Source organism: Petaurus breviceps, unplaced genomic scaffold, assembly GCF_028583685.1.
Source record: "Petaurus breviceps papuanus isolate PSGF00001 unplaced genomic scaffold, PetGlider_PUasm1.0 151, whole genome shotgun sequence".
In the NCBI taxonomy this organism is placed as follows: Eukaryota; Metazoa; Chordata; class Mammalia; order Diprotodontia; family Petauridae; genus Petaurus; species Petaurus breviceps.
Window position 1 is genome coordinate 17,568,944 of NW_027185712.1, and position 12,876 is coordinate 17,581,819.

At 38.3% G+C, this 12,876-nt stretch overlaps 1 protein-coding gene across 1 annotated transcript in view; it reads left to right on the forward strand.

Annotated features, from left to right (window-relative positions):
- Positions 1 to 12,876, forward strand: part of AHRR (aryl hydrocarbon receptor repressor) — a 264,267-nt gene that overhangs the window by 190,751 nt on the left and 60,640 nt on the right. Inside the window, exon 5 of the mRNA XM_069076018.1 lies at positions 11,256 to 11,345. Coding sequence (XP_068932119.1) covers positions 11,256 to 11,345 — 90 coding nt within the window. The remainder of the gene's footprint in view (positions 1 to 11,255; positions 11,346 to 12,876) is intronic.

A 12,876-nucleotide genomic window follows, 5' to 3' on the forward strand; every position in this document is an offset into this window, starting at 1 on the left:
CACACACACACACACACACACACACACACACACACACACACACACACACTCCCTAGCAGCATGCTGTTAGTGAAGCAGTTCCAGATCATATGAAAGCCAACTGACCCTGGAAAATTAGTGCCCGGCTTGCGTGACTGAAAAAGCTGTTCACAACAAGGCATGGCTGCAGGCCTTGGCTGTTGTATTTTGGTAACCATGGCAGTATGCTCTCCAGGGACCAAAATGCGAGTGAATTTTCCTTTATTTCAAGGAAGAGCAATAAGAGAGAGGTTGTTTAGAATTGTTCCTTTTTTCCTCCTTTTTTTCCTATGCCATGACCTTGACAAAAATATCTTTGAAGTACTTACTGGCTGATTTTCTGCTGTGGGACTAGAAAAAACTCAGGATATTTAAAGGCTCTTGCCTTTATCTTTAAAGGTTCTTGCCAAAGGAAGTCCCATCTTCCCCCAAAATATTTGCTTTTAGTCGCTGCAGAGACCCCACTTATTCATTATAAGTGTCTAAGAATGGGCAGAGCTGATAATTCTTATCTCAGAACCAAGCTAGGCACCAACGCAATGCTGTACTCACTTTGAACTTGACGACTGGATTGTACTAATTTAAATGGCAGGTGCAACTTGTCGTGACATTCTGTAATTGAATATAGATTTAAAAAAAATAAACATTCAGCCCTAAGCTTGAGGCCAAATTTTTTTCCCTACTTGGAAAAGTGATTTCATTTTCCATGTACGATGTAAGAAAATCATGTAGGATTTTTTTTAAAAGGAAAGAAAACAAACAAATGTTCATGATGCATATTTAAAGGATGGTCCCACATGTTTCAAAGCATTTGCTGAGATTATTCTGGATCAGCAACTCTATCTGTCATTGAATCCATATGACTTGCCAAATGGCATTTTATAGTCTTTTTTTTCTTCATTTCAGCCTTATGAGTTAAAATTAAGGTTGTTTTTAGTTGTGACTAATCTCATAAAATCTTTTTTAAGAAGGGGCTTTATGTACTCAAGCCTTGAAAATTTCTTTGGTCTTTGAACTATTGTTGGTAGAATGTCATTAGAGTGTAGTAAGCCCATCCAGTTGGGAAAGTCTGTGTCCACAAGGCTAGAAGACAAAATGCCAAGGGAGCTATGAGCACCCTCCATCTAACTCCAAGAGCTGGGGAGAGGGTTCATATGGGGATAGCTGTCATGGTCACTGACGTATTGCAATTATAGAGAAAATCATGGGAAACTGGGTTGACTAAGGAGATTTAGGAACGTTCGTGAGGACGTTCACAAGAACGTATCTTGTCCTTTCCTTCCTTGGACTTCCTAGGGATCTTATATTGGATCATAGATTGAGAATTGGAAGGGATTTTTTAAAGATCTAACCAAATTTGTCCAGTTCATTTTACGGATGAGAATAACTGAGGCCTAGAGAGGTTAAACAAATTGACCCTAGTGATATAAGTACAGAGTAAACAGGGTCAGGATTTGAACCCAGGTCCTGGGATTGCCAATCTAGCAGGTTTTTTTTCACTGTACCACAATTCACCTTTATTCACCCCCATTGAAGGCCAGGTGGGAGCTCTTGGAATTCTCTGAGGGATGGAAGGTAGAATAAAGACACAATTTATTTACCCTTATCCCAGTATTCATAGTATACCTGTCCTGCATCTTCACTGACACCATTATAGAAATAGGACCCACCTGAAGTACAGAGTAGCCGTTAGTTAGAAGTTGGGTCTACAAAACAGACAAACAAAACTCCCTCAGATTATTTTTACTTTGAAAATTGCTTTTATCGGTCAAACTTGTTTTGAGCTTTAGTGTATACAAAATAACCATGAATGAATTCTTCCATTTTCAGCCTGTTTCTTTTGACATTGTGTGGAAATAGTCGGATTCCATTCCTTGCTCTCTAAAAATCTTATCAGGTCCCAACCTAGCATCGTAATGTGTTCTTGTCCTTGGTGGGAAATTGGTAACTCACCTGCATAATGCAGACAGTGCTGAAATAAAAAAAAAAACGTCCAAATCACGGCATGAGATCACATTTGTGATTCTTTCTCATCAATTAAGTTGACTTTCTCTTTCCCCAACTTCCCTAGTACTGGATTGTTCTATCAATACCAACTCTCATCTCTCCTCTGTTGTTGAACTAAAAATCCTCCTAGATGCAGCTTCCCTGGTCTCTGAATCCTTAAAATGGACAGGATTTCATATGTGGAACCATTTGAGGGGTGTGTTCATAGAAAATAGGGGATGGTCATGGACATGTGATATCATTAGTGGAGAGAACTACCAGGAAGTCAACTCTTTCAACCAATACAGACTGTCACTTGCAATCTTAGAGAGTAGCCTCTGTCACTGAGAATGAAGTGACTTATCTATTCACACAATGTGCATCTGAACCCAGATGGTTTTGTTTCTGAGGCCGCCTCTCTGTTCATTAAGTCACTTCGCAACGTGGGGAATGGGTTACTAAATCAGGTAGGGAGTGTGAGACATCGTTTTTATTTTTTTTTGGTGGAGGGTGTAAACATTATTGTCTTGTGGAGTTCCTTTATTCTAGAAGTTTTCACATCTTTTTCAGTTTTGAATTTCTCCTCTCCCCCTTTTTTAAACCCAGTGCAAGAGTTGATAGATGGACCATATAGCTTTTGGAAAAGAGGTCTTATTCAATATCTACATGTATATCCTGCCAAAGCAAACTCTTTATCAGGCCATTAATAATGGCTGTGAAATCTCTGTCCTTAGTAGGTCTTGGTGTTCTGTCAGATTAATAATAATCAGGGGAACTAAAATTTCTAGAAATTAAAGATATATCTCATTTTTTTTCAAATTAGGAGGGAAGATCTTTGTTTTTAAAATTAAATGCTCTAGTAACATAATTTAATGTATCCTGTAGAAAGGGAAATAGATATATACCAAATTATTCATCTCTAAGCACCAGTAAGGTGCCTTCCTATTTTGTCAGTTGTATTATCTAGACCACTTAGGAAAGACTTGAAATGGGGGAGGAGGTTATCCCTATTCTTTTCAGGCTATTTTACAAATAATGGTATTCCCAGAATTGTTCCAAATACTAGGTTAGATTTTCCATTTTTGTTGACTGTGTTTTGAACTATCATAACATAGAAATTTGGGCTTTTGTTAATGATACAAACAAATAAACAAACCCCAAATGTTTTATAGAGTTTTTTTTTTCCAAGAAACATTATACCTCTGAGAATAAAGCCTCCTGGGGAAGATTCAAACATATTTACAAACTCTTCAGCAGCCCCACTTGGAAGAAACCCAGGCAAGCACACTGAATTTTCCAGTTACTACTCATAAAAAATTTAACGCAGTGGGACCAGATGGAATTTTCCCTGCGCTGTTTAAGAATTCAGATTTACAAATAGCTGTAGTTCATGTTAGTACTTTAAGATACTCTAATGAGTTGATTTTTTTACATGGGTCCAAAATCACATTTGTTCTAAATCAAATCGGTAAAGTTAAAAGACTTGTTAGAACAAAATTAGATATTAGTGAGAGAAGAGGGAAGACTGATATGGTTGTCAGGTTGTTCAGAGGAAAAAAAGGAAATTCTGTGTGGCTAGAAAATTCTTGAGGTGATAAAAGGGTGTAAGGGTTTTAAGAGGTATTTAGGAAATAAGTTGTAAACCCTCACAAGCAGTTTGAAAGACAGGGGTGAGAATTTCAATCAGTAGGGAAAGCAGGAAAGATTCTCAGTGACTTGCCTAGGGTGGGTGATATCTATTTCTGCCACAACCAAATGCCTGCTATCTGTGTTCAAAGTGTAGGCTGGTTTCGCTCCTAGAAGAGAATGTTAAAGGGTTTGAGGAAGATCTCTCCATATCTCAGGTGATCAGAGATGAGGAAGTGTTTCTAAAACAACGGCAACAAGAAGTGGAATCATAATTTTAACAGAGCTAAAGTGGATCTGAAATGGTAGAGGGAAATCCTGTATCAGCACATGGGAGAGTAGAAGAATTTCACACAAAGTAAAAAGGAGGAAAGTACCACTATATACCTGCAACTTAAAAACACATTTAAGGTTCTTCCTAAAGAGGAGGGAGCTGGATGTTTGGGGGATAAAACTTCTGCTGGTATTCTAAGGAAGGATAAATTGGGACCTTGAGGGGAAAGGTGATCCAGTAAGTGTCAGAAGAGGAGTGGGGGTTGGTTACTTCCTAAAGAGACAGCTGTTTATCAACTCAATAGCAACAGGGAGGTCTGTGGTCTTCCCAGGACATAAAAGGACATCCCAAAGCTTGTCAAAACATATGACTGCTACCCACTTCTGGTGATTCATGCTGCTAGCAGAAACCAGGGAAGCATTTCCAAAAAAAAAAAATAATAATAATGGCATCTTAGTTAAGAAACTGAAGATGACAGGCACACAGGTGGTGTTTTCAACACTGCTTCTCATTGAGGTCAAGGGATGGAGAAGAGAAAACCTAACTTAGGATGAGGTTGTCTGAGAAATAGGATTTGGATTTCTTGGCCATAGGTTTAATTTATTGGAATTGCTGGCCCGAAATGGAATATACTGGAAAAAGAATGGCAAGAATGTATTTGTCTATTGTTTTACAAATTTGATCAAAAGGAATTTAAATTGAAAAGAATAGGGAAAGTAAAAACTGCCTTTCTCTTTCTTTCTCTCTCAGATATACATATATATACACACATATACATACATATATACATGCATGCATACACATGTATACATCCACACATTATATATGTCTATTCATATGTCTGTCTATATCTATCCACACACATACACATCTTTTTAAGTATCAGAGAGTTGCTACAAAGAAAGAAAAAGAATAGAAGTTTAGACACTCACAGGAGACAGAATTTTTAAAAGGAGCTAAAATCTGTGTTATCCTATATCTCTAGTCAAATGCCCATAGTTGAGGCAATAAGCAACATCTGTACGAGAGTTTGTGATGCAAGGATGTATTTTTAGCCTTATGGGTATTGCTGAGATTTGGTATGATTAGATCATTCCTAAAATATGGTTTTGGATAGATATGCCTTAGTTAGAAGAAACAGAGTAAGTTAAAAGGGGAAGTGAAAGAAATATTAGAAATGTGCAGAAATCCAGGAACCAGAGGGAATATGGTAGGGAGAGTGTTTGAGTGAAGATCAGAGGCAGGATAAACAAATGATTTGGCCATTGCAATATACTACAGATTACCTGAATGAAAAGGGGAAATTGATGAAGAGTTCTAGAAACAGATCCAAAGGCCTAGCCCAGAGGCAGGGTCTGTAATTTTGATGGAGTATTTCATTACCCAGACATCTATAGGAGTTCTTACTGTACCAAAAGCAGAACAGATTGTATAAATGATAGCTGCTCCTTCGCTCAAAAGTTGGAGGAACCAGCAGTAGGGATTTCTGTTCAGGATTTGATTCCAACAAGGAAAAACTCATTATTTTAGAGGAAACTGTCAGAACCTTGTGGGAAAGTGGCTGTTCCTTAATGGAAATTTGTAATAGAGAAGATGAAAACTGGGCATAGTATGACATTCACACTAGAGTTTTGGTGGAGTAGATTTCAAAGGATTCAAGAGAGGTATAAGTAGGATTCTCTATAAAGCAGTGGCTGGAAGGGTTGGATGGATGGCACCCTGTGGTGGCCAGTACTTCCCCTGAGGGAAAGAGGAGAAAGAAGGAAAGGATCAGAGCTAATTCATGCAATAGGATATGCAGTCAAACCTACAATCCCATAGACAATAATTCCTAAAGGGAAGTTGGCTTAGAAAAAATGGAAAACTTTCAAGAGTGAAGTTCCTAAGAAACCCAGGGAAACAGTCTCAGTGGTAAGGAAAAAATGGATTTGTCTAAATGTGTAGACAGAGGACTTAATAACGAATTTAGATTTTTAAAAGCCATGTCCACGGAGGTGTGCATAGAGGGTTTGTGATCCTAGCCAGTATTGCGTATGACCAATGGTTTACACTTTCCCTTTAGTTGAAAGAAATCGCACCTGCAAGCGTTCCCCGGTATGTTCTATCATACTTGACACACCCTCTAAACACATTTGTGTTTATTTGTGATATTGTGTATCCAATAGAAAAGCAAAGACAAGTAACAGAAAAGTTGAAGACAAATTATACTGGAAGAATAATGTCAGGAGACTGAAGGCTCAGAATGAGTTGATGCTAATGAGGAAAATTAAAAAACAACAAAGGGGAGAGGTCTTTGTTTGTTTAAGCTGTCTTTATTGGGTAAAGAGGTGAACACAAGAAGAAATCCTTGCCACCCATGGTGGTATGATGACAATCAACAGCAGATTGAGGGCAGAACTTCTCTGTTATTATTTAGCTTTTTTCCCCTCTGCCAAAGAGAATGAATGCCCTTTGGACTGGAAAGGACACAACAAAGGATAATAGAGTTGATACCCATATGGATAAGGAGATGGCTAAAGATACATTAGGGATGCCTAGTTGCCTTGATTAATTCAAGTCACCCAGCTCCAATTGACTACATCATCAGGTGCTCAAAGAACTGACACATGTCATCCAGAGCCAGAGAAGCTTTTATTAGAACATCAGTATTACAAAAATGAATGATTTAGGGGTGGCTAGGTGGTGCAGTGAATAGAGCACGAGCCCTGGAGTCAGGAGGACGTGAGTTCAAATCCAGCCTCAGACACTTAACACTAGCCATGTGACCTTAGGCAAGTCACTTAACCCCCAATTGCCTTCCAAAAAAAAAAACAACACAAAAAATGAATAATTTTGAGGACTTTTATAAACTGGTGATGAATGAAATGAGCAGAACCAAGAGAACAATTTCTGAAGTCACAACATTATAAAAATAACTTTGAAAGCTGTAAGAACCAGTGATAAAACATATTATCCATTACAGGGAGGCAATAGATTTGGGGTACGGAATAAGATATACGCACATAAACCCATGTGTGTATATGTGTGTGCATAATGTACACATATACCCACATGTGTTTGTGTGTGTATCTTAGTCCATATAGGACACATATAGGACATTTTATTTGTATACCAGGTATCACACAGTAAGTGACAACCTACCCTGAAGAATTTTTGTCCTTGGGATCATAGGTGTTCCTAGAAGGCTGTGTCTGCACATCCTGTGACATCAATTAGCTTTGATCTTCTTTCTACTCTTCTTCCCCTGAGGGGAAATACTGGCCATGACATAGTACATTCCATCCCACCCTTCTAGCCACAGCTATATATACAGGATCCTAGCTACACCTACCCTGAGTCCTTTGAAATCTACTCTCTCAAAATACAGACATACATATACATATATACATATATATATATATGTATATGTGTGTGTATGGAGAGAGAATGAAAACAAATGTGTATATTTGTATACAACCATTGGGGGATTATGTTTTTTGTGATTATTTGTCACATATGTGTGACAATATTTTTTTCCCTTTTTTTTTTTCACCCAGTGGGGTGGGGGATGAGGAAACAACGTCTTGTTCATTTTTTAAAATAGAAGGGAAATGATACAGATATGAGAGGTTCATTATATAGTTTTACTTAGCTCTTTTACCTTGTTAAAAGTCACCTCTAATGAAATGGAAGTAATCTAAATGTGTTCGATTGTTTTTTAATTATGTCCTACTCTTCATGACTCCTTTTGGGGTTTTCTTGGCAAAAATAGTGGAGTAGTTTGACACTTCCTTCTCCAGTTCATTTTCCAGATGAGGATCTGAGGCAAAAAGGGTTAAGTGACTTGCCCAGGGTCACATAGTAAGTATCTGAGGCCAGATTTGAACTCAGGAAGATGAGTCTTCCTGACTCCAGGCTCTGTACTCTGTCCACTGTGCCCGCTACCTGCCTGGTAGATGTATGTAATATATAAACAAAATACATCAACAAAATTAAAAATTATCTCAAAAAAGTAAAGGAAAAAGAAAAATGTAGAATGTTAGTGGTACCAAAGGACTGGGAAAAGTTGTATATTGCAGCAGTTTTCAAAAGGGAAGAGAATAGAGTTGACAAATTATAGGACAGTGAGCTTGACTTTGATTACCTGGGTCCCACTGAGGCTCAGGGCCGGCTATATCTGCATGTGAAAAATTCAACCCCCTTAGGCTTGTTTTCTTAGTGTCTTTTCTATACCTAGTTATCTCTATGGGAGAAAGGAGAAGATTTTAAACTAAAAATTGGGGAAAAGATGAATTTTAGAGCTGTTTGGTCATTATTGGGCAAATAACCATTATCTAACTTCCATAGTCTAGCCTTCAGAGATTGAAATTGTAGTGTTGGACTTGGAATCAGGAAGACTTGAGTTCAAATGAGGGCCTAGTCAATAACTGTGTGATACTGGGCAAGTTACTAAACTTCTGCCTGCCTCAGTTTCCTCATCTGTAAAATGGTAATAATAACACATGCCTTCCAAGGTTATTGTGAAGGTCAGGTGGGATAATAATTGTAAGGCACTTGGCACAATTATGTAAATGTAAGTTACTGTTATTATCATTATTATTATGAATTATTTGGTCTCTAAGTACCTTAAAATGAATAGACTCGGAGAAGCCAAAATCAAATACCCTGTGCTGTACAGAAGGTGTAGTGTTCACATGGAATACTATGCCCACATCATTGTTTCTTCAGAGGAAATTCTCCAGGTACAACGTTGTCATCTATTCTAGATGGCTAAAAGAAGCAGGTATGGAGAAACTGAAGGTCAGCATGGGTTAAAGAAGCAGAACCCAGCTTTCCAAACATGTTTGCTTCCTTTGCCTTTTGGCTTTATTGATCTTTTGGTAATTGCCAATTTACATCCTCATTCTCTCCCTCCATCCACCTCCTGCCCTCATCAAATCCTCTTTGAAACAAAGGAAAGCAATTAAACAAAGCCTGCTGAGGGAGGGACCTTGTCTGATAGGCTCTGTGTGGAAGGGTGTTTCATCCTCTCTTCTCTGAGACCCAGCATTAATTTATTGGACCCACTGTTGACTTTCCCTGTGATCCAAGGCATGAAATACATTTGTCTTTTAGTTTACCTAGCAATAAAATGAAGATAATAATTAATACTTGCTTTCTCTTGAAATTTTTTTTAAAATTTAAATTTTATTTTTAAGTCCCACATTTTCTCCCTCCTTCTACCTCGTCCTCCACCCATTGGGAAGGCAAGAAATATGATATCCATTACACATATGCAAAATATATTTCCACATTAGCCATGTTGTTTTCTTCTAGAATTAAGAGGGATATTGTAAGTTATATTGTTTGTATTTGCTTAGTAGCAGAATTCCTTAGAAGAAAAGCATTGTAGAGAAGATCTGTTTATTGATATGACAAAACTTATCAGGATCTTGGAAGCATTGAAGCAAGCATAGGGTATAAAATATCTGTTGATCTTCTGATTATGTTTTACCATTCCTTATATTTATTGGGGGCAAGTAGATGGCTCTGTGTTTAGAAGGCTGGGCTTGGGATCAGGAAGGCTCATGTTCATGAGCTCAAATCCAGCCCCAAATACTTACCAGATGTGTGATCCTGGTCAAGTCACTTAACTTCTGTTTGCCTTAATCCATTGGAGGAGGAAATGGCAAACCATTCCAGTATCTTTGCCAAAAAAAAAAAAGAAAACCCACATGGGGTCACAGAGAGTTGGACACAACTGAAAAATGACCCAACAGCAACAAATATTTATTGAAGTATAATAGAGGGAAGTGTGTGGTTCCAATAGACTTGCTGTTTACACAAGAGACATATTGCAGTCAAACAATACTACTGCTACCACCACCCCAACTCCCTAGAGCAGAAAGTGCATAAATAGGAAAAATCAATCAAGGGGAAAGTGAAATTTTAATTTACTTCATTGTCTGTTGTCTTTTATAATTTTGGCTTTAGCCAAGTGGAGCTCCACCCCAATTCCCATGCTCCCTGTTAAAGGGTTAGGGTTGAAATATTGTTTTGTGGGTGGTGCTGATGAATATAATAACAAAGAAATGATTGAAAAAGTTTCTCTATAAAGACAAATGGATGCCATTTTACATTCTGCAGGATTTCAGTCAGTCAGTGGCATTTATTAAGTGCAGGCATTCTGCTCAATGCTGGGGATTTTTTTTAAAGGCAAAATCATGATTCTTGACTTCAAGGAGCTCACATTCTAATGGTGGAAGCTAGATCATCAAGCTAACTAGGGGCATGTAAGTTATATACAGGGTAGATGGAAGGTAATCTCAGAGGGGAAGTCCTCCTGAATGTGGTACCATTTGAGGTGAGTCTTGAAAGAAGCAAGAGACAGGTAAAGAGGGAGTACACTTTCAGGCCTGGGGGATAGCCTGGGCAAAGACACTGAAATGGTTGGTGGAATGACATGTTTAAGCAAAAACAAATAAGCCACAAATAGCTGGACCATAGTGTGCAAAGAGGGGAGAAAAGTGTAGAAAGAATGGAACAGAAAACAAAGAAACAGAAACCGAAGGAAGCGTTTAGATGTGAAAAACCAGCTGATATAAGAAGAGGGCAGGGAAAAAAGGGACCAAGAAACAAAGAGCCTTAAATGCCAAATAGATGATTTTGTGTTTGATCCTAGAAGTAATAGTGAGTCATTGGAGTTTGTCCAGTGACATCTACTTCAGGAAAATCACTTTCACAGCTGAGTGAAAGATAGATTGGAGGGGAGTGAGATTTGAGGCAGGAAGATCAATTAGGAAGCTGTAACTTCTTTTTTTTTTTTTAGTTTGATTGAGAGGTGATTAGGGCCTAAAAAAAGGAGGTAGCTATGTGAGTAAAAAGAAGATGATGTATGTATATATTTATAGCTATAGAAAAACATATCTAAACTTTATTATGGCCTTCGGGGGGAGGGGGAAGAACAAAGTAAAAAAAGTGAACAGCAGAGAACAAAAGAAAACTCACAAGGAAGCAAAGAAAAACTGGACAATTCTCAGCACAAGTATTATTTATCATGTAGGCTTTCTTAAAATGAAATTCTATTGTTAACATATTTTGAGCCCTCTCTTATGTTCTGCTATGCACACGGCATGTTTTTTTTTCTTTCTAACTTTATATTTACATTCCAATATTTAAGTTTATGATGTGTTTTTGTTTCTGTATTTGTGTTCTGGTGTTTGAATCTAAAATAAAATTTTGAAGAAAAAAAAGACGATGTATATAGAAGCTTTTGTAAAGGTAGAAATCTCAAGATTTGATAACAGAATAGAATGTGTGATGTGAGTTAAGGATTCATTCAGTAGCATTTTCTGATGTTTAAAATAATTTCAAATTTATCATTCTTTTCCAGTCTCTTAATGGATTTGCTCTGGTGGTGAGTGCAGAAGGAATGATATTTTATGCATCATCAACAATTGTGGACTACCTGGGCTTTCATCAGGTAAAGAAAGAAAACATTTTAGAACTTCCCCCATTTTTAATTAATCATAAGATTGACTTTTTTTTTTGCAAATGTTTAATAGTTTCAAGCTTTTTGAAGACTACCCTCACCTGCCCACCATGAATTCTGTATTTGTCTTTTCTCATTGTGAATTTCCTTGGAATTAAAATACTTTCTGTACAGCTCAGTTTCTTAGGAATTTTCCTAGGAGAATTTTTCTCAGTTTTTCTCAGAGTACCTTTTGGAGGCATCACAGGGACATTTAAAGGGCCAATTGGTAAGAGTATGTGGCATTAGTTAGCAGAATTTCCTTGTCTCCTCCCCTGCTTACAATTCCCATCTGTATTTTGTCTGTCAACAAGATTTGTTTTGATCCTAGAAGGGACATTTTTAGAATTCCCATATCTAAGGCATTAATAGATTTGGGTTTTTTTTTCTCAGAATTTGGGGAAGGGGTGGGGAGAAAACCATACAAGGCAGCTAACATACCAGTTGAAATTTTAGCCTCATATATTTAGTTCAGTAAGAAGACAACCAATCCATCAACAAAGCATTTATTAAGAGTTTATTTGTCAAGTACTATGCTAAGCACTTGTGATACAAAAAAAGAAAATGGAAACATTCCCTGCCCTCAAGGAACATCTAATAGGATGGGCTACTTATGAGTGTGTATAGACTGTACAAGATGAGTGCAGAGTGGCTTGGGAAGGAGAGTCTTGGCAGCTGGGGTGGGGGCTGTAGTTAGGGGAGGGGAACAGAATGGAAGAGAATTCATGAAGAAGGTGGTACTTGATCTTAGTCTTGAAGAAAGCAGCAGAGGTGAGAAGAAAGTGCATGTGAGTTAGCCAGTGAAAAGGCAAGGAGATGGGAGATGAAGCATCTTGTTTGCAGAGCAGCAGAGAAGGGGCATAAAGTGTGTTCTAAAATGACCCTACTCTCTCTGAATGAGGCTAGCTATGTCTTCTCTGTGGAGTTGTGGGATACCTTGAGGGGAGGGGGGTGACTTTCTCTACTGGCATTGATTTAAGCCCTGACCCCCAATTCTAGTGTGCTCTCCCCAAGGCCCCTTCCCATTATTAGCTGCCAGTGATTAGCAACCCATTCCATTTACCCAAATAACATAAATTGGCTTTTGTAGATATTTAATGCAAAGATATAGTCAGCACAGAGGTTGCAGAAATCTCCCCCAACACCTGGGGGCACACTACCCTAGACCACCTTGATATAGTCAGCACAGAGGTTGCAGAAATCTCCCCCAACACCTGGGGGGCACACTACCCTAGACCACCTTGGTCTCTGGGGAGAGTGGGCCCAAACTTGATGCATTTTCTCCATAGCGCCTGCTTGACAGTGTTCACTTACCAATGTAGAACAGACGCGCTGTCGCTGGCATGGAGGCCTCAGGTCCTCTTTGAGGCCTTGCGTCCTCAGTGCTGGGCTGGACACAACCCCAGAATCTGACATGGATTCCAGTTCAAAGAGCTCTGGGAGCTCATCATTCTAATCTTTCAAAACTCACCAGGCTACAGCT